The sequence below is a fragment of the Macrobrachium nipponense genome, chromosome 15, assembly GCF_015104395.2.
Source record: "Macrobrachium nipponense isolate FS-2020 chromosome 15, ASM1510439v2, whole genome shotgun sequence".
NCBI classification, from domain to species: domain Eukaryota; kingdom Metazoa; phylum Arthropoda; class Malacostraca; order Decapoda; family Palaemonidae; genus Macrobrachium; species Macrobrachium nipponense.
This window is the reverse complement of record NC_087208.1, coordinates 36889482-36913073: the sequence shown is the minus strand read 5'-3', so window position 1 is coordinate 36913073 and position 23592 is coordinate 36889482. Positions and strand designations below refer to the sequence as shown.

Here is a 23592-nt window from a genome sequence, read left to right as displayed (position 1 = left end):
TGGATCGCAACTCCTTCGCCAGACATTTTCGAGAGACCCAAATTTTATACGATTTTCAGATTTGCATATGAAGCAGACCAGTTATTCTCCTTCTCGGGTTCGGGAGGGAATTTGGTTGTTTTATCAAGTGAGACACAAAGATTTGGCGTCGTCCGCGATATCGGCGGAGTGGGGCGCCTTTCATTCCAGATTCCATGTAAATTGATATTGGTGTAAATGTAACGACAGTCTTTTCTTTTATACACATTCCTCAACATCTCAAATTACAGCATTCTGCTCCACAAAAGACTGGCTTTCTTAAAGTACTTTCAAGTATTTACTGATAGCATAAACATTCTTAAAAATAGCATAATTGACGCTCTGCCAAGCTTCACAAAAAAAGATTACATGACGATTACAGGTCACAAGCCGACCAATTCTACTTGATACAACATATACTTAATTTTCTACTACTGGTATAACTAAATAATTCTACTAACCCGTTTGAATAATGGTTCAAGAACAGAACTAAATTGTGTAACAACACGGATTCATATGCTTGAGAATATTACTTCATCTACCAAATCCCCACTCAGATTATTCTAAACTTTATAGGTCCTATGGTGCCTGATCCCACATGATACATAGAACACACCAATAGGATTAAAGATATATATATATATATATCTATATATATATATATATATATATATATATATATATATATATATATATATATATATATATATAGTATATAAGTCATTGAAGACCTGATTTCTCCTCCGTGCGCTTGGTTCGAATCCGCTATAAGGACCGATATTATTATCAATTAAAAAATTCCCTTTAGGTTAAACTATTGTGAAAATTTATAAATTTCGGAGGTATAGCGAATTGGATATTAAAGGACATTTGTAGCTTAATGCATGTATATGAATCACGTGATGTGATAAAAATTCATATATATATATATATATATATATATATTATATATATACTATATTATATATATATATATATATATAATAATGAGTCATATCACATTACCATGATTCATATACATACATCGAGCTACAAATGTCCTTTAATATCTAATTCGCTCTGCCTCGGAATTAATATATTTTCATATATGTTAACCGAAGGGGAATTTTTTTTTTACGATAAGAGGTTTGTCGGCCCACGGGCGCGAACCATCGAACCCAACAAATCCAGGGCGCACAGTGAAGCTTTAAACCAAAGACGACCCTACGACTTTACAATTATCGAATAAGACACATTTCTGTCCTTAAAAACACGGGTTCATATATCGCTTCTCATGTGACAGGTCCTAAAAAAGGCATACAATAAACCAATTTGATTACAAATACTTTATATTGTTTTAAGGAATGGACACTTAAGGAAGAACTTCACGAGTATCTGTCCCTTCAATCCGCTCTACTCTAAGATATCAAAATCCATCTGTATTTACCGCAACGTGATCGCCTAACCAGGACCTAACCCGACATAGGTCATTAAACAAACCAATACATTATTCCGAATGGTTAGGGCCAAAGACACAACGTCCACTTTGGGGCCAAAACAAACCACATAAACCGAAAAACAAACCAAATAAACCGAGAGGATAAAACGCGATGAAAAGTTAGGAGACACATCAAGATTTCCGGGCCACCTGAACCGACACAATTACATATTCTGGAAAGGAAGCCGCGTCTTAAAAGTTATTTGCAATGTCGAGAGGAGCGCCTGTCCTCGTCGGACCGCGTTTTCTCGTCGTCACTGATAAACAAAAACATAAAGGAGTAAACGGGTAAAATCAAATACCCAGTTAATGAAACGGAGTTTGATCGTTATCAGTATTTAAATGAAGTGTATTGACAATGGACAAGTAGCTCGAAATCTTTCTTATTTCCATCAGGAATTTATCTAAAGTTTCTTTCCGTTCATTTACAAAGACCTTAAAATTCATATATTTCTTAATAACAGAATAACACTTATAGCGAAGAATAAATCGACATGAGCGGAAAAAACCCAAAGTTTCCTGAAAATGATTTCGGAAATACACGAAGATCTTAGAAATCACATAATTTCTCTGAACTAAATAGTGAATATAACGCAGAATAGGCAAGGAAAAAAATATCACATTACCATAAAAAACATATTATAAATCCATAAAGATCTCATTTCATGTAATTCTTATAAACTGAATTATATTTATAACGAGGAATAGGCTATAGCAGGGAAAAAAACACGCTGCCATAAAAAAGGAAAAAATGTATACGAAATATATGTAAAATTGTATTAGAAAATTCATAAATATAGAAATCATATATTTCCTTTAAACCGGAATAATTCAAAAAAGTATAAAGCAGAGCAGAAAAAATAGATACAAAGTAATATAAACAAAACTGCCATTAAAAAAAACTACGACATCACTATACCGGAAAAGAAGACGAAACCTGACTACCGTCAAGGCTGAAGGCGAAGGCACGAGGAAGCGGTCGAATCATATAATCTGTCCTAAGTTCCCTCCGTCTCATCCGAGGCTGGAATGTTGGCCTACCAACTTTAAATCTCTGCCATATCTAGGTCTCCTAATGGCCCTCACCCACTTCTTTTCGGGTCTCCTTCTTTCATTAGGCGCCGTTCCGGGAATCGACTATCGTATGCATCTCCAAATCCGATCTAAATAGTCCCCCCCCTCCCCAAAATGGCTATTCATACGCCGTTCTTTGGAAGTGCTGGTGGCTTATTATTGCTTTAATAAAGCCTTCAACTGCTCTTCTCTCTCTCACACACATTCAACTGCTCTTCTCTCTCTCTCTCTCTTCTCTCTCTCTCTCTCTCTCTCTCTCTCTCTCTCTCTCTCTCATACGCAGGTTTTCCAAGGTTTTCTTCGAGTTTTCAACTTATCATTGCTTTATAATGCCTTCATCTCTCTCTCTCTCTCTCTCTCTCTCTCTCTCTCTCTCTCTCTCTCATACGTATAGGTCTCCCAAGTTTCTCCTAGATTTCAAATGTATTGTTGCTTTATAAAGCCTGCAAATTCTTCTCTCTCTCTCTCTCTCTCTCTCTCTCTCTCTCTCTCTCTCTCTCTCTCATACGTAGGTTTTCCAAGGTTTTCCTCAATTCTTAACTTATTATTTTAATAAATCCTTCATCTCTCTCTCTCTCTCTCTCTCTCTCTCTCTCTCTCTCTCGTTGCTGACAAATCCAGTTACTTAGGGTCGCATTACTATATCGAATTCCTTCAATATCCAACGGGGTGATGAAAAATAACTCAGACTTTTATATTTCTGCATGTCAGAAAAATGTAAACAAAAGAACACCATCCGTGCGCAATTCATTTTCCATCATCATCATCATCACCATCTCTTATAGAAAGATCTTGAAACACGAAGAAAAATCTCTTAAATAACAAGGAAAAAAAAAAAAAAAACTAAAAAAAAAAAAAAACTCCTTAGAACAGGAAAAGCGTTCCCTTTCGACCAGCCGCCTCTCGCAAGCAATCATATCGACATCTATCTCCAGTTGGGACACAAATCCTGCTAAGTATTTTCCAAAGGCCGCCTTATATTAGAGCGGGCAGGGATAGCTATTGGTTTTAGAGCCGGGTTATCGCTGGCGGCTTTCAAAGCCTGTTCGCGCCAAGATTTAGTCGTTTGAAGTAGAAGAGCGAAACTTATTGGAATTCAATATATCGGATTCGTTATTTTGGGATTTTTGCGAGTAATTGATATCGCAAATCAGAGGAGAGAAGGAAGGAAAAAAGAAATAAAGAGACGAAAGAATCAAAGGGTGGGAATTCAAAATGGGGCGCTGGAATGAATCATCTTGGATTATCATGGAGGAGGTGCAGATGAAAAAAAAAAAGAAAAAAAAAAGAAAAGAGAATTTTACTCTACAATTCCAGATTTTGTATAACTCCAGCGGTCATGTGCTGGTCCTCATTGTTTGCACCAAGACCGAAAACGTCCATATAAAAATAACCTTAAACAGTAATAAAAGACAAGGTTAAAGTTATGAAAAAAAAAACGCTAAAAAATCAAGAAATATAAAAAAATTATGAAAATATAATGAATAAAGAACAAAACAATAAACTAGGAAGAGAACACATTGGTGTCAAAAGATAAGGAAAAATAATAATATAAAGATTAAAAGGGATACAATTTAAGATATATTGAAGACGGCAAAACGTTGGTGTCAAAAATAAAATACTGAGACAACAAAGTACGAGGTGAAGACGTTGGCGTTACAAAAAAAATGGCATTACAAAATTAAAATACTGAAAAAATTATAAAAAATGATATAAATAAATACTGAAACAACAAGATAAGAGGAGAAAAAACGTGGGTGGCACAAATAAAAAAACAATGGAATTACAAAAATTAAAATACTGAAATAATTAGTTTTAAAGAACTTTATAGAAAACGAAATAAATAAATACTGAAGCAACGAAGTAGGAGGAGAAAAACATGGGTGTCAAAGAGTCTCTCACCTAAGGCAAATCCATCCTTCGTCCACTGAGCTTTGCCTTGTTGATTTTCGACGGCACAGCTCAGGAACACATCCTCCCCCTCCGCCACCTCCACGCTCTCTGGAGTGATACTGAACTTCTGGAATTCAGCCGCCCGGCCTGGAAATAAAAAAAAAAAAAAAAAATTATATTTTTCATGGTTGTAAAGGTAAAATCAGAGACGGTATATAAATATATTTATAATAAAGTTCTGGAATTTAGCGGCCCGTCCTGGAAATATAAAAAAGAAATTATATTTTTCATGTTTCCAAAGATAAAGCAAGAGACGGTATATAAATATATTTATAATAACGCTCTGGAATACAGCAGCCCAGCCTGAAAATACAAAAAAAAGAGGATTATATTTTTCATGGTTGCAAAGATAAAGCAGGAAATGGTAAATGAATAATTATTTATAATGAACTTCTAAAATAGCTGACACTAATATGAGGGAATATGAGTTTTATGACTGCTAAGATAAAGTAAGAGACGGTGTATTAATATTTATAATAAAACTCTGAAATTCAGCGGCCCAGCATGGAAATACAAAAAAGATAATTATATTTTCATGGTTGTAAAGATAAAGCAAGAGACGGTGTATAAATATTTATAATGAAGTTCTGAAATTCAGTGTCCCACCCTGAAAATAACAATCTCATTAACTGCAGACGGTATAGTATATAAATATTTATCATAAATATCTGAAATTCAGCGGTAAAGACTCGAAATAAAAAAATAAAAAAAGAGGAATATATCTGTCATGTTTGCAAAGATACAGCAACAGATGGGATATAAATATTATAAATGGTCCATAAATATTTACATCTAAATTTCTAAAATTCAGCGGCCCAACTTTGAAAGAAAATGGGAATATAATTGATATATTTTAATGATTGCAAAGATACACACACACAACACACACACACACACACACACACATATATATATATATATATATATATAGATATATATATATATATATATATATATATATATTTATATATATATATATATATATATATATATATATATATATATATATATATATATATATATATATATACACAACACACACACACACACACACACACACACACACATATATATATATATATATATATATATATATATATATATATATATATATATATATATATATATATATACTCCATTTCTGAAATTCAGAGACCAAACCTGGAAATAAATGGATAAATATTCCTACATGATTGCAAAGATAAAGCAATAGATGATAAATGGATAAATATTCATAATGAACTTCTGAAATACCTGCAAATAATAAGAAGGGAATATGAGTTTTGTGACTGCTAAGATAAAGCAAGAGATTGTACATAAATATTTATAGTGAAGATGAGTAGAGAAGAAATGAAAATCATAGGGAAATCTATTCTGAGAATTCCATTTCACTCTCATGCTATGTAATGGAATTTATGCGACTGAATTGTATTGCTATTATTTGTAATGGGCATATAATACCAGAACAGAAGGAAAGGCCACGAACTTACCCTTTAGAGAAAAACTGAAAATGAGGATTGTAGCAAAAGGAGCATTTATATGTCAAATACATTAAAAAGATTTGGGTACCAAGGAGAAGCCTGAAACTATGCAAGGCCTTGGTACACCTCCCACAACACAACCAAACGTTTGAGAACACTAGTTATAAGGTGACCAAGAGCCAACTCGAACTCAATGTAACACACGACGTGACCTAAAAAAAAAACCATTAATAGCAAGAGCATATTCTCCAGGCAATTAAACAGCATAATTGAAATGACGTGATGTTGGGCTCGACAAATTACCCCGGAACCAGTTTACCAAAGAAATAAAAATTTATGACATACAATACTAAATTCCGGAAAATAAAAAATGGTAAAAGCATATGTGCTAAACGAACAGAAAAATTGCAGGCCAGCACCAAGAACTGTTATTGACGCAACAAAAAGTCACTGGCAAATAAAAAAAAAAGATACAAAGGCCTTCAACTGCAGAGAGAGAGAGAGAGAGAGAGAGAGAGAGAGAGAGAGAGAGCGAGAGCATTACAGCTCTGTGTTAGATAAAAGCTAATTATTTTGAAGTAAAAATGATTTCAGCAAAATTGTGGGGGCAGACGGAAAATAAATAGTTAACGTTCCGCAAAACGATTAATAACAGAATTACATGTCAAGAAAACCTGGTAACTCGTTACATAAATTTTAACGTCGGGGTTATTAGTCTCTCTCGTAAAGTTCATAAAACCCACTAAAAATAATTGTTAGAGAGAAGAGAAAAAAAATAAATAAAAAGGTTAGGCCTCTGGAATATCTGTATCAAGTTTGATATATTTACGCTCAGTAATATACAGGGTGTCCATAAAGTCCCAGTACCATTACGAGTATTTATTCCTCAGAATGGTACTGGGACTTTATGGACACCCTGTATAATTCAACGATTGCAGAAAACGAGAGAACGCGGATGCAAATTAATTATAAAAAAAAGAGTCCGTCACAAACAATAAAAATTGCAAACTGGTCATCAACAGGAAAGAAAGAAAAATTGGTTAAGTGAACTTAAACACTTAATGTTTAGTCTCTCCAAAGATCCCGTAATGAAGATTTCCAAAAACTTACGAAGACGTGACAGACCAAGGCACTAAAACCTAGTGATTTTGGACATTATGGCGTCTCCAGCAAACTGTGGCCGGGAAATTACCATTTAAGAGGGGGTAAATGAAGAAACAGAACAGGATAGACACCGAAATTACACATTTTATTGCGACATTTACCGCTCCCGAAAGCCAAGTCTACTAACTTTGGACGTGACCTAACAGTCTCCATTAAGACGCTTTACAACTTCCTCGATCTTGAAACACCAAAACTTCATTAAAAAAAAAAAATTCATAATAAAAAGAACGCCGTGAACTTTGAAATGTTTCCTGGAATCATATTATGATAACTTGGTCTGCTTATATTTGAAATTTGTGCCGTTAGCCATTAGCCGAGAAATCAAAATCGGGATTTTTCGGTAGAATATAAATATATCTGCCTGAACCAGGCAAAGATTTCCTAAATTCAAGTCAATTCTCTACTGATTTTGGAAATTAATTCATAATGTGTCTCATCAGAGTACCTTCGTACACAATCAGTACAGAACTTCCATTTAAAAAAAAAAAAACTAAAAAACAGCATTACACTCCAAGATATTATTATCTTATTATTAGTGGCATTACGAGTTTATTTTACATAGCAAACTGAAATAGTATGCCAGGCGAATATCAAACGCTAAAAATTAACATAAGAACAAGAATATAAACTATATCCTTATTACGTGAAAAAAAAACTAAACAAAAAAAAAGTATCGATGCAAAGTACGGATACGAAAAAAAAACTATCTGAAAGTCAATATATTACAGTCATGACTGTGAAGCAATTACAGCGATGACAACAAAAATTCCACATAAAAACAGCAATCCACGATAAAGAAACTCTTACCTTCGTAAGAGATAAGTCAAATGACAAAATATACCGAACACCATAAAGTAAGGAAGCTTATACGAGGGGCAGCTAAGCCTTTAGCAGTAGCAGAAAGGCAACCGCTAAACAAACAACATTGTTTGTTCAAACATCATTGTTTGTTTTCTAGATTGTGTGCCGACATGGCCCGTGCTCCTTACGCGGGCAGTATGAGGAAAAAACAAACTCTCAGCTGGGCAATGGGACTGGAGAAGAATAGGGTCTCATGAGATTACGAAAAATACGACTCATGTAATGTATAAAGTGATTTCGAGGAGTTAAGACAGCCGTTTCTTTTTTTTTTAGTGAGGTCGTCCTGAAGATCTAGCAAAAAACCTTAGCAGTTTTTCCTTTCCCAGACTTGATTGAAACATTTTTACATTTAATTCTGACTTCAAGAGAAGTGGTGAATTCTTTCAGTCTCATGAGATTGTTAAAAATATAACTTAAATAATGCATAACGTGATTTGGAGAATTATACCAACCATTTATTTCTTTTTAGTGAGGGCATACTTCAGATTTTTTTTTAAATGTTCTTGCTAAAAAGGTTGGCTACTCTCCTTCACTAGAGTAATGGAACAATTCTTACTTTCAATTATAACTCCAAGAAAAATGATGAATCACTTTAGCTAACGAATTAAAAAAATTGTTTAACCCCAACTGCGCCAGGTCAGATGAATCATGCACCCAATCATTCATCATCAGTTGAAAATTAATTCATCATTCCTGTTTCCCTCAGCATGAAAAGTGTATGAAAACGGTTCTCAGATGACTAATAGAATAAATGAACGACAGAAATTGTAGCCTGGAAAATAGTTTATAACCTCCTTCAATTGTATAATTGTATGATGACGCTCCTGATTGGCTGTTGATAAGCCCATCACAGCGCTGGAAACTCTCAGTCTCTCGAGAGAGTTCACATAGGCAGGGTGTATGTTCCACCTATGTGAACTCTCGAGAGAGACTGAGAGTTTCCAGCCCTGCGATTGGCTTATCAACACCCAATCAGGAGAGTCGTAAGTGACAGGCCTAGACATTAGATGCACGGTTGATGGGAATCTACTATAGTAAACCATGAACGCCTAGTACATCTCGTTTTAACGTCAAATGTAAGACTACTCAAAAAATTACAAGAAAAACCAGTTACACTCATAACAGCCATCCATTTACTCATTGAAACACAGCAATGGGAGAAAAAAAAGCTCACACATAAAAAGCGTGTTTTCCCTAATAAAAAAAAAGGAACATATTTTCCCTCGTGGTGAAATTGTTCTTAGGGAATTTTTTTTCCCCTCTCTGGGCCAAAATACTACACAGCGAGAGCCCCTTTTGCTCGCCGGGAAACAAAAATTCTGCTGTTCTACGATTCGGGTATTCTGCGGGACGCGTATAAAAAACGGCAGAAAAGACAGCATATATATACACACCAAGATCAGCAAAGGAACATACTTCCTTTCCCCGTTCTCGAGAGTGGCACTGAATACGAATATTTAATGAGAGAGAGAGAGAGAGAGAGAGAGAGAGAGAGAGAGAGAGAGAGAGAGAGAGAGAGAGAGAGAGAGTATAAATAACCAGCACCGAATTCACGCCAGACCATTCTCTCAAAGTGAAAAATAAGAGTAAAACTGGATATTCAAATTGAGCATTTCCAAACAGTTACATTAACATAATCATCTTAACTAAAATCCCCTATGCTCAGGAGAGAGAGAGAGAGAGAGAGAGAGAGAGAAGTTGAGTTTAAGCATGAAAAGAAATTAGAGCCCAGAGAAGTGGAATATTTATGATTCTACAGACAAAGCCTACGAGAATACCGAAAAAGTGATGGGGGAAAATACCTTTCCTAAAAAAAAAAAAAAAAAAAAAAAAAAAAAAAAAAAAAAAAAAAAAAAAAAATAGGGCCTCTCACTTTTCCAGAATACTAGTTAATGATTTTTCTTGTTCCACTGTTAAGACCTAATGGCTCAAAAGAAAATAGAGTGGACGAAAAAAAGAGGCCTAACATCATTGGGGAGAGAGAGAGAGAGAGAGAGAGAGAGAGAGAGAGAGAGAGAGAGAGAGAGAGTCCTGTGGGACTGGGAAGGCTGTCTATCTGGATGATGGATGGTCAGATTAATTTAGAAATATATCAGCTATTCTAGATTAAATACCACACCACCAATCCGTTGGGTGACAAATCGCGCAGAAGAAAGACGTGATTGATTATAAAGAGAAAATGTTCTTTTCATTATCTGGTTATGCGCATGCACCTATTGCAAGTTATAGGAGAACAATTGGCATAACTGGATAGAGTTATACAGCAAAACACAAACAAAAACAGTTCCTTTAATTAATGATCTCCTTTTTATTTTCGTGGGATATGAAACCCACAAGTCCAAGGTCCAACTTTCAGAGCTTCGTCTCCAGATAGAGCTCTCTAGACGATGCTCATTAACGCTTCCTGTACAGCTTCTTTGCCTCATCCTGCTACAAGTTATATTAGTCAGATTAAAGGCCTTCACACACTTGGAGATACAATGAACACTTGTAAAAGTCGTTCTGAGCAACCATTATTTTTCGCTCCCTTTCGGACAAAAACCTTAAGAGGACTTTCTTTTAAACTCAATTAGTTTCTGAATTCATGGTCCTTCTGGTTCCTATTTTGCATATGCTGTGCATATATGCATATCCAGACGCATGGATATGCCTGAATAAGTATGAGTAATGCCAAACAAAATGTTTAGCGCTGAATTCAAATAAGACTTTAAACTAGCATTATATTCTCCAGAACATAATTATAAGACCCAATTTCGTCGGTGATTTTGTCACTGAAAGTGCAGCATCCAAGGAATAATATTCAGTTTCTTACAGATCCTCGTTGTTAAGAGGGCTTCTTTTTTTATTCTTCCTGTGTTTCCCTTCTTTACACCCTCTCACTTCTTCCTATAATATGAACACCGTGATCTTTGGCAGCTTGAATCCCATGTCAATGACCTCTTGGGAATTGTTCCATAATTAGGTTTCATCTTCTGAATAATGAATAAATAATATCATAATAATAATATAATAAATAATAATAATATTAATAATAATAATTAATAATATTATATTATCATTATATTCCATTATTATATTATTATTATTTATTATTATTATTATTTAGTATCATACTATATAATGATAATAATATTATCATTATTATTATTATTATTATTTATTTATTATTATTATTATTATTATTATTATTATTATTATTATTATTATTTATTACTTATTAATTAATTATTAAAATAATAATAATAATAATAATAATAAAATAATAATAATAATAATAATAATCAAAATAATAATAATAATCAATAAAATAATAATAATAATAATAATAATTCTGCCATTTACATAGTTTAATATCACAATGGCACCCTTTTCCCCTGGGCAGACCATTTAAAGAAGCTACCACGAGAAACCCCTTTTAAATCCAATAATAAGGAAACTTTTTCCATTCCTGCATGGGAGGACTCCCGAAAGAAACGCCAAGATCCTGACTTAAGGAGAACCTCCGCCTCGGTATCCCTTGATCCTCTTGCCTGAAGCTTTCTCCTTTGTTTCGGGTCTTTGGTATGGCGCTGTGTTCGCTCAGGACGACGAAGAGTAGATTACTCTCAAGACCCCATAAGCCGTTTCCTCAATTTCGAAGTTCGAATCCGCGCTTCAGGTAAGAAATACTAATGCTACTCCATATTATATATTTCTAAAACTCTAAGGGTTAATTTAACCATAGTGTTTACTACATAAGCTACATTTATGTGGAATTTACGTATACACCTAAATTATGTCGATTTAAGAAATGAAAATACTCAGTCAATCCCTACAGTGATTAGGAGTTACAAAGCCTTTAAAAGGCATTATTCTGAAAAGGCAATACGTAAATGAAACTAGTCTGCCTTCAGGTTATAGAGTTGTGCCAGCAAAGAAATAAATGATTTTACTTTCTGAGAAACCCTTATCCACCAATAAGCCTTGACAAAGCCGAGTCGTAAACCTACATCCAACCAGTAAAAATTAACATCAGCATCTAACAAAGACAAGTTCACCCTCGAGATACTGAATCATGGATTGAAATCCAAATAAAAAGATAAAAAAAAGTCAACATCAATCGCGTGCCTACTAACTTTAAGGCAAAGCTCTTTCATACATCTTACTTTGCTTACACTGCTCGCTGATGTCTCCATAACACGTACAAGACAGGGGCAAACAGTTGATCGATAGCAGATGTCTATAGTAGGGTTCGAGCTGATGTTTGTTGACAGAGTCTAAGGTTAGGAAGGGAATTACAGAAGCTCATAACTGGTTACGTTATAAAACGAATAACGGCCCGTGGAAAGGTACTGAAAAAATAGTCTAAACGTTATTGTGAATAACAGACAATTCCCTCTTCGAATGGAGGGGACAATATATTAAAGAATATTAATCTGAAATGAACTGGATCCTCGTCTCTCACAGACTGGGCGAGGTATGTTATGCTCCTCATAATTATTAATACCTCTACCTATCTCAGGGTCCGTGTTCGATTCCCCGCTCTGCCAGCGCGAAATCAGAGGTATTTATTTCTGTTGGTAGAAATTCAGTTCTCGAAGTGGTTCGGATTCCACAATAAGCTGTAATTGGTTCTTTCCCACGTACAAATATCTAATCCTTCAGGCCAGCCCTAGGAGAGCTGTTAATCAGCTCAGTGGTCTCGTAAAACTGAAATATGCTGAACATTTTTTGGCCGTAATGACAACGTCATAACTAACCTTACCTTTCTTACTATCATGAATCAATACTTTTAATTTTCCACGCACCCGAAGTTCCCCTATGAAGAATCCGGGCCTTACAAAACGACCTACCTGAACAAGAACAAAAGAAAGGGAAGAATCGTGTCATTTTCCTCTTGGCAGAAACCACTCGAAGTTCCCCCAAGAGGCAATTAGTGAAAAAATGAGGGAGTCGATTAAAGCTATTACTCAACACTCGCCTCTTCAAATCTTTCTGGGCTGTTAGCGATACAGGAATTACCACACCCCACAACTGTTCTCCTTGTATTTTAATGTTCTACTTACATTTTGATCAATTTATGATATAATTTGGTAATATTTCCTTCTTTCTTTTCATAACTGATCTCTTCTCTCTTATTTCCTCTTACCTTCTTTGGAAGCTTCAACTGCAAGTCAATAACAACCGTGGGCTGGTCCTTATGAATAAGGTTCATCTTCTAAATAATAATAATAATAATAATAATAATAATAATAATAATAATAATAATAATTTTATTGAAGTATAATGTTGGTCAGATGTCGCACTGATTATGCATCTAGATTAATCCCGAATTCCATTAATTATGTTGGTGATTATGAATAATCTCCTATCTGATGTGAACACTGCAGTTAGTTACAATGGAGACTGAGCGCTCAGAATACACAACAAAACAATTTATAGATTATTCAAAGGCTTTTCGAGATACCTTCGTCATGCAAAAGTAACATCAATATCCGCAACATAAACAAAGAATAACAACAGCAATGTCACAACAATCAATACCATGTTGTTGTCAGCACTGCTGTAAAAACAACAGAGCAAACAACCCTCACGAAACTGTACTGAAAACACAGCAAATTCAATAATAAAAGACAATAATCTACGAAAGTAATTTGCGAAATGGGTATACCAATACCTACTAAGAACATAACATCCGACAAAGGCTTCTCTCTCTTAAAAAGGCAGCGTACTATACGCTCTTCAATTCAGATACTCTTCAATTCGCCCGGAGTAGTTCACAGAAAAACCGTCGAGTAATTGTCCAAGTGGGATATTACCAAGAGTTCAGCTCGATAACCTCACTCCCCTTACGTAATAATAATAAAAAAGATAATCTCCCTTGGCATCAAAAGGAAAACGTCCTTCAAACATAACAATGTTATGTAAAGCTCTGATTGATTGATAAAATCTCAGGGCTCAAGTTACAGAAAATGAACGCTCATAGGTACTACAAAAATACGTGCATCAAACATTTATACATTTATGCATATAGATGTGAATGTTCATATATAAAAATAGAAGTATATGTATATATATATAAATATATATTATATTATTATATATATATATATATATATTATACTAATATATATATATATATAATATAATAATATGTAATATATACAATATATATTATATTATATATAATATATATATATATATAATATATATATATATATATATAGATATATATATATATATATATATATATATGTATATATATATATAAAATATATATGTATATATATATATATATATATATTATATATAATATATATATATGTATATATACATATATATATATATATATATATATATATATTATATATATATTATATATATATAATATTATATGATATATAATATATAGATATCTAGAGAGAGAGAGAGAGAGAGAGAGAGAGAGAGAGAGAGAGAGAGAGAGAGAGAGAGATTCACGTATCAAGTTGATTTGCCTTGACCTATAAAATTAAGCACAGTTTTATTGCTCAGTGTAACTGACCTTATAACTGAAAACACGAACAATACTGACTATGATATTTATTTTATCATATCTTGTACAAAACTCCGAATATATTTCAGCTCAAGTGTCTCAGATAGCAAACACTTCTATCAAGACAATCTAAAGCCTCCTGTGCTCTCGATGACAAATACTGGAGCTACAGTTACCTTTCAATTATAATAAAACACCAAGCACAAAGGTCTCATAAGGACTGGCTTCTAAATAAAGAAAGCCATCTCGCCTTTAAACGGCTACAAAACTAAGAGAATATTTTACGCATGAATGAGCAGTGCATTGTAAAAATTTACCTTAAATCTCTTCTCTCGGTTTCATTACATCAAGGAAGTATTGCATGACATCGACATAAGACTGCTCTAGAGTCATCAAATTAAACAAAGTTTTATTAATCCATTAACCACTGTGGCCATTCACAATTAAACCTTTTGAAAGCTTACAATTCAAATTTCAATTCTAGCTTTTAGCGTATTTGTAGATATATAAAAAAAAAAGCTGAAAGCGAAACAGAGATTACTACAACCTTACATATGTAAACATTACCTTCAAAGTTACTGTAAAGTTTCAAAACAGGATTAGCTGTCCCCCGTGCTGGAGGTGAATCTTTTCCTGTTACGCGAATTGACGATAGCATCTTCGTCTCCATTAAAAAAAATCCTTAATATCTGCAAATCTAGCCTTTTTCCTCTCATCCTGAAGAGCCTTTCTTAATCTCCAGCTGAGATAGCCTTTTCATTCGACCCTTATTTCCTAGCAAAGCTTTTTATCAGTGATCGCAATACCCCGAATTCTAAAACTAAGCTCCTTCGTAATCCTACGCAGTACCTTTTTTTTACGGTTCATGCTTCCTTGAACTGCAACAAAGGAACGTACTTAGATTGAATCCCAGGATCTCCACTTTAGAAAATAATACTTTCAGCTATTTGTTAGTGTTTCTTATCCATCAAATCTACAATTTTACACATCTCAGAAAATTCCAAAGAAAGGTGACAGCTTATATCCTTGCACGGGGTATTGCAAGATAAAATGGGGATCTCTTACATCTGCGACGAACGGAGAATGCAATCTAATAGTTCAATGTTTTTAGTCGTGTTCCTCAGGGATCTTTCTTATCATATACTTTATTATATAAATGAGTGGTTTCTTTCAATTTACTCATTATCATCATAGCCTTCTCCTACTTAATAATATTATACAACTTGCCTACCAGGCATCTTTTTGTATCAGCTTAGACATCTAGAAAGAAGCTCCCTTTATTTATTAACTGTGACTTTATGTTAATAGCAGAACAAGTAATGTGCAATTTAGTCCGTCCTTAAACGCTTATTTGAATGCCTCCTCCGTCGAATTCTTCTCTTTTTTTTTTAAGCTTAATGTAATACAAGCTCTTTCCTTTTTCAACATCTCAAGCGTGCAAGTTGTTTTAAACGCGCCCTGGATTTATTCACTAAATCAAAATGTCGTATCTGTACCTGGATAAATGAAGTTTTAGCTTCTGTTTTCAATTATTCCTTTCTTCCTAATATGTGGCGTTGTATACTGGCCGCATCCATCTCTTTGTTATCACTCACTCTCATTCTTGGAATAGTTCATTTTATATCATCCTTGACAGGACTGGATGAACCAACTCTTCATTATTTCTCTCTCTCTCTCTCTCCTTTTCTATCCTCCTTGACATGACTAAATGAACAAACTCTTCTCTCTCTCTCTCTCTCTCTCTCTCTCTCTCTCTCTCTCTCTCTCTCTCTCTCTCTCTCTCTCCTTTTTTATCCTCCTTAACAGGACTAAATGAATCAACTCCTCTCTCTCTCTCTCTCTCTCTCCTTTTTTATCCTCCTTAACAGGACTAAATGAATCAACTCCCTCTCTCTCTCTCTCTCTCTCTCCTTTTTTATCCTCCTTAACAGGACTAAATGAATCAACTCTTCTCTCTCTCTCTCTCTCTCTCCTTTTTTATCCTCCTTAACAGGACTAAATGAACCAACTCTTTCTCTCTCTCTCTCTCTCTCTCTCTCTGGATCACTATTCCAGTGTGATGAACGAGAAAAACCCTCCTCTTCTCAGGTGTCTATGCAGCCACTTGCAGGGCACAACAAGTATTCATTGGAAATTGGTATAATCAACCCTCCTATTGCTTGCTTGGTGGCTGCTTCGCTCATTCCTATCTCATGCTCTAGAATTCTTCACTATTTTTTCTTTTCTGAGTCCTGCAAATAGCCTAATTCTCTCGAGGCAAGGCCTACTACTTCCATCTGGATTAGTACCCTGGTGGCTATCCCTTTCCTTGAGATTAGGGCCCACTGGTCTACTAGTTTATTGTTTCTCTTGAGACTTTGAGCCAACTCTTCCTTCAAGATTAGGCCCGACTGATCTCTCAATCTGATCTAGGATTAGGCTCCGTTGGTCTAAGGTTTCCTTTGGGATTATGCCCTGTTTTCCAATCTCATTGATTTCATTTTTCCTTACTTCAGTTACGGCTAAATAACGGTATTTAACTGAAGCTTAAAAAAAGACAACCAACTATGTTAAATTAACTGCCATTTCGCAACCTCCGATCTGATAAAATGGCCTGCGGTAGGATGTCATACTTTCCTGAGTAAAGTTTCAGAGTAATATTTTCAAATTTGTAACTTTGACACAGTGCGCTCCTTTCTAAGTATTCAAACGGAAAGTTTGTCTTACTAGACATCTGAGAAAATGACAGTCAAGTAAATTAAATTTAGTTTCCAAAGTTAAGATAAACGGAAATCGTTATCAGCATCAATTCAGTGCTAGAATTTCATATTTGCTCCGATAGCGTTACTAAACAATATCAGTTTTCAGCGGAAACTATATATATTCCAAAACATTATTGTAAATTAAATTCTATTAATTATCATCGCCACGAATCTTCGTTTTTTTTTTTTGCATAATAACAAAGCACTAGATTCGTCCAGTGATTGAAATCTTTTCCAGAGAAACCTCGTACAAGTAATACTTGATTCAGATTATTATCGTTTCATATGAAAGTTTTGAAAAAGATTTCCGAATATATTATCAGAACTTCTTCTCAAATCATTCTGGTAATAAAAATACAGCCTTATCAAACACCCTAGATTTTTTGTTATAGGTTTAGGGATTATCAACACCTAACTCTTTTGTTTACAACAAAAATAATTTTCAACCGAATAACGAAGAACGGACAGCTTGACAGAAATGGGATTGATTATTGTATCTATCAACAGCATGAGAGAATGAAATATGATTGTTCTAATCAGCTTCAGCCATAATTCATGACAAGGTTGCGAGTTCAGGTGTAATAAAATGTAGTTGTTGAATGCCTTTACATTCGCTATAAAACATTACTGCTATAAAAGGTTTGTAATTTATAGCCTTTTATAAATCTCTAAGAATTACACTTTTACTTTTCTTTCTCCCCTCATCAACTGATTCATGAAAAGACCACGGGAAAAAAGTTAAACCTTAAAAGCGATTTTGTAAAATTCTATTTATTTCAGGGTGTCGGACAGTGTAAAACTCCATAATGAAAATGAAGCAACTGTATAAAAAAATTTGATAAATGTGGAATTAATGGACTATAACTCCTTAGGGGTTGACACACACTTCTCTTCATGATGGAGGGGTCAAAGTCTTCCGTAATGAAAGATTAAATGTTTGTATCCTAACTGACCTCTTTCCCAGAAAGGTAATGGTGCAAAACAGCTGAAACCTTCCACTTGTTCTTGACGATGCAAAATATATTAAACTTCAAGAAAAGTTATATAATTAGGGGGATATTTAGATACACACCAAGCACATTTCTTCTGAATATGGTACTCATCTTTATGCTCTTATAATGTTTGATTTAGGTGTTTGGTGGATTCCTGAAAATACCCTTCAGGAATAGGTTTAGGAAGATAAGCAATGCCTACATATCTGGCACCAATAAAGTGACGACACTGTGATTAGAAAATAAAGGCAAACAATCTCATAAAAGGAGAAAAGAAAAAGACAAGATAATAGTAAATGCAAGAGGACGAGATGTTCATTTATTGAGATTCCAATGGAATTGTAACTTCGAGGCGAACATTTGAGTACTTACTCGCCTAAATACATAATACTACAAAAATGAAAACAGGATAGTTATTTAAAATACACAGGTTCTTACTCTAAAATTACTGACAGATGCTTCATACTAATGCTGACTGAACAAGAGGAAGAAAATCATAAATAATCTACGTACTAAAAAGTTTATATTTAAATGTCAGGTCCTAACAATAAATTACTTGTATAAAATCCAAAATTGAGAAATATTTCAAGGAATGAAAAAAATGGAATCGAATGCCACCTAGAATTGCTGAAGAGCGATCGCATCTTTAATTACTCTGGGAAATATTTATTTTTTCCCGCCCGCGCCAAAAATGTACACATATCCAAATCTTTCCAAATAAACAAGAGGCGATCGTTCGGAAAAAGTCTGTGGCGAAGTTATTTTGGTCTTTTTCTTTATCATTTTCGATTTCTCTTGACTTTTTACAGCTAGGAATTCTTTTCTGCTTCACAGTATCGCCTTTCCCTATCTAAACGATACTCACAATTCTTAAACAAAAAAAGTTAAGACATTTTGCTGCTTTTTACTAATTATGTTTAATTTCTCTTGACTTTCTATTGCTAAGAATCCTTCAAGTTTCACCGTAATGCATTTCCTTAATGATATTCACAAGTTTTAAAAAAAAGATGAAGATATTTTGGTGTGCTTTCCGAATCATTTTTACTTATCATTTTTAATTCCCTTGACATTCTATAGCTAAGAATTCTCAACTATTTCACCGTAACCCTTCCCTTATCTTAATGATATTCACAGTTCTTAAAAAAAAAAAAAATAGGTGAAGATATCTTGGTGGTGCTTTTTACTAAATGCTCAATTTCTCTCGACATTCTCTCGCTAAGATTACTTGCAATGTTTCATTGTAATAACTTATCCCTATCTCAATGACATTCACAATTCTTAAAAAATAACAGGTGAAGATATATTCAACTTCTCTTGACATTCTAAAGCTTAGAATCCATTTATGCTTCACTATAATGCCTTTCCTTAGCTTAATGGCATTCACAATCCTTGGAAAAAAAAATGAAAAAAAAATGCTTGAAATATTACAAGGTATCCCTGTCATGTGAAACAAGATATTTGGAAAATATGACCTCGGCAAAGCGTTGAGACCGAAGAATCCAAAGACACATGTATATGCTGGGTGCTATATTTATTTATTTTTTATTCCGTGGTAATTCCCTGTGTACTACAACAATCTGCACTATTTTCGCGTCACAAAGCACAAGTGACGTCCTGGTGGTTCGGTAACAAATTGCACTAACGACACAACAGGGGAAAAAAAATAAATAAAATAAAATAAAAATAAAGAGAGAGAGAGAAAGAGAAATATTTGAGTTCGGATCGGCAAGCACATTCTTTCATGTAAATATCAGTGTGAATAACTGGCAAAAACAAAACGCTGGAAAGAATAAAATTTCACTGGTCGAAAATACATCGGCACAATTACTTCGTGTGTAAATAAATAAATAAATAAATAGATAAATAAATAAATATATTATTATATGTGTGTATAACTAAATCACGAAAGTTTGGGGTAGCTGCAAGATCTTTCGACTCAACGTCCTTTACTTAGCAGACTGACTGGCATACATACATACATACATACATACATACACACACATATATATACATATATATAATAACATAATACATACACAAATAATAACACCTTCCACCAAAAGAGCACCGTTTCCCAAGTCATCGTTCTTCTTTCACTGCCCATTATTTTTCAATCAAAAAAACCAACCTCCCCTTCTTGACTCCTCTATTCATTCCTATTCCATTCACGTCCTGCCATAATAACCCCCATTCTTGATATTCTTGATCCTAAACTCACTGCCCCACCCCCCCCCCCCCCCCCCCCCCCCCCCATCTCCCTAAACCCACGCCCCCTCAGTCTTCTTCCGTCTATTCATTTACCCATTACCGCCACCTTCTTCCAGCCAGTAGGTCTCTGAGGGCCATCTTCCATTACTCCTCGCCTCTCATCCCATACACACATAATTAAAATTATTAATGGAAAGGCGACTTCTCTCTCTCTCCCAAATCCCCCCCCCCCACAACTAACACCACCCTCCCTCCCAGCCCCCAAACAAACTCCCGGGCTCTCCGCTATACCGCCTTTCTTAGCCCGTTCCCGAAATTCCAAGGAACGCCTAACGACGACGATTCCTCCCAGGAATTTAACGCGGGGGGCTGGAATTTTTACTTTTAACAAAGTGGCTTTCAGGTCTTCTAGATCTCAAAATGCTAAAACCCTTTTAGTTGCTCGTCTTAAGAGTCGGCGTTGATTGGTCAGAAAGGGAAAGGTAAAGCAAAAAAAAAAAAAAAAAAAGTTGAAAAAATAAAATAAACGAACGCGATTGGCTGCTGCTGCCGCTGCAGATGCGAAATCCTTAATTTGTAACAGCTGGCTGGCCGCGTTTAAAAAAAAAAAAAAAAAAAAAAAAAAAAAAAAAAAAAAAAAAAAAAAAAAAATTCAGGTACTTATAATCTTCGAGGTGATGGGAACACATAGTGGAATGATCAAAAATAGTGGCGGGAGCATGAGCGTCCCAACCTTCGTTAAAAGATGGCGGAGATTGGAATAATGAACGGAAAAATAGGAGGCTAAGAGGAGGAGGAGGGAGGAGGAGGAGGAGGAGGAGGAGGAGAGAATAGTGAACTGTGGCTGGAATAAGCGATTTGGGTTAATGGGGAGGTTTGTTAAGAATCCCAAGAGGTCTCATTTACCGAGAACAGACACAAAAATAATAAGTGAGAAGAGGAGAGAGAGAGAGAGAGAGAGAGAGAGAGAGAGAGAGAGAGCAGGGAAATGAAAAGACCCTTCTTAAAATCCAACTCTTTCTAAGGGAAATATTTACATTACTCTGTTTGGCAGGTTTTCCTCGTCACAGCCTCACTATTCATTGACGATGCAAGGGAAGCGGATGGGGGAGGGTGGGAGGGGGTTGAGGGGGTTGGGGGCGACGACCTCTAGCCCCTCCCCTTCCGAAAAAGAAAATTGCCTAAAATGTCTCCCTTTCAGACACAGAAAAAAGTAAAAAGTAGTTTACTTTGCGCTCTATCTTTTTCCTTTTCTTCGTCCTTTCAAAAGTGTGTTTTTTTTTTCCTCTTTTTTTTGTCGTTCCAGGGGGGGCAGGGGGACGAGTTCCCTCTTTTTGTGCATAAGAGTTTTAACAGCAGTGGATGCTGGCGGCTTCTTGGAAAAGCGTTTTTTTTCTCTCTCTCTCTCTCTCTCTCTCCTCCCTTTCATACTGAGGCTTAAAAAAAACTGCCGACACTTGATACCAAGTGAACTTTTAAAATATGTAGACGGGGGATCATACGCGCATCAGTATTTGACGACACTTTATTTTTTATTTTCTTTTCCTAGCTCGTCTTTATAAATATGCTTTCAGACTCCTCCCTGGAATTCTCAAAACGAAATCTGACGCGAAGTAGATGCCGTAAAAACAGTAGCTCATTGCCGGGTATATTGCGCGCGTTTGTTACAATGTATAGACCGTTGCACTGTAAACATCATTCATTCTTTTTTAGAACAAGAGACAGTGTATACTGTTGAGACTCAGCTTTTTATGAGTAGGATAATGAGCTCTAATGAATAGCCGCCATTGTGGAGATGAACGCTTGGGGGAAAATGATGCAAACACGCTCATCTTTCGTTAAACAAACAAGATAACGTTTATAAAAACAAGTAAAAAAAAATTACGCTGATGACATCAAATTTTCTCTACGGCGTATAATGCTGTATGATCCGCGGCCCATGGAGCTTTCAGCCTGTCCTATATGATATTGCCATATGCAAGGCTATGGCAAACTTTAACCTTAAATGAAATTGAAAAACTATACCTGGTAGAGGGCTGCAATTTGGTATTTTGATGATTGGAGGGTGGGTGATCAACATACCAACTTGCAGCCCTCTAGCCTCAGTAGTCTTGAAGATCTAAGGGCGGACGGACAGATAAAGCTATCTCAATAGTTAAGTCATTTACAGAAAACTAAACAGACCCTTCAACAGCCTCCTCTCTTCAGCGACAAACTACAAGAATCGCGAATTCGTCACTCCCCGGAATGAAGCGAGCGTTCCCTCCGAACTGGCGTTCCAGCGTTCCAGAGTGATACACATAAAGCCGCGAGGCAATTTCCAGCCGGTAAAATCCTACCACAATACATGAAATTATACCGCGGCGAGTTCGGCGGCCAGTTGAATTCCTTTCGGGGGATTCCGATCGTGTTCAAAGAAATCCCTTTCTCCCCAGAAAAGTCCTGAAAGGGATGGTGGTTTATGGTCACGTGGAGATCAAGTGAGGGACCTCCTTCCCGGCTGTTCACTCATAAAAATGTTTCTGAATTTCAATGTAACCCCTTTCGTGGCGGATGAAGAGTTTCTTAGAAGTAGATAGAACGCTGTATTTGCTTAAAATACTCTCGTTTTTTTTTTATAACTAAAAAGCATTTTTATCGTAGGGTATATATGATTATTAAAACGAGAGGTCTTGTTAAGTGAATGATTAATTGAGATATTGGTAATAAATCTGTACAGCTATCATATATATATATATATATATATATATATATATATATATATATAATATATATATATATAGTAATATATAAGAGAAAATATTTCCTAGCTCAACAACAATGAACTACGTAAACGGTTAACAATTATTAAGGATGTTGGTGATATCCACCCCAAAACTTAATCCAAACTTACATCTTAAACTAGTATTGTGTTTATATGATACATGGAAAAAGAAGAAGAAAAAGAAGAAGAAGAAGAAGAAGAAGAAGGAGAGAGAGAGAGAGAGAGAGAGAGAGAGAGAGAGAGAGAGAGAGAGAGAGAGAGAGAGAGAGAATATTTCATCTCTTTTATCCCTAAAGGCGGTCACTGATCAACGGAAATGGCTTCTAAATGTCCTCCACTTGGCAG

The 23592-nt window shown here is 35.1% G+C and overlaps 1 protein-coding gene across 1 annotated transcript in view; it reads right to left on the bottom strand.

Annotated features, from left to right (window-relative positions):
• LOC135227091 (nephrin-like) overlaps positions 1–23592 on the bottom strand; it is a 391371-nt gene that overhangs the window by 239037 nt on the left and 128742 nt on the right. The window contains exon 2 of the mRNA XM_064266942.1: positions 4472–4609. Coding sequence (XP_064123012.1) covers positions 4472–4609 — 138 coding nt within the window. The remainder of the gene's footprint in view (positions 1–4471; positions 4610–23592) is intronic.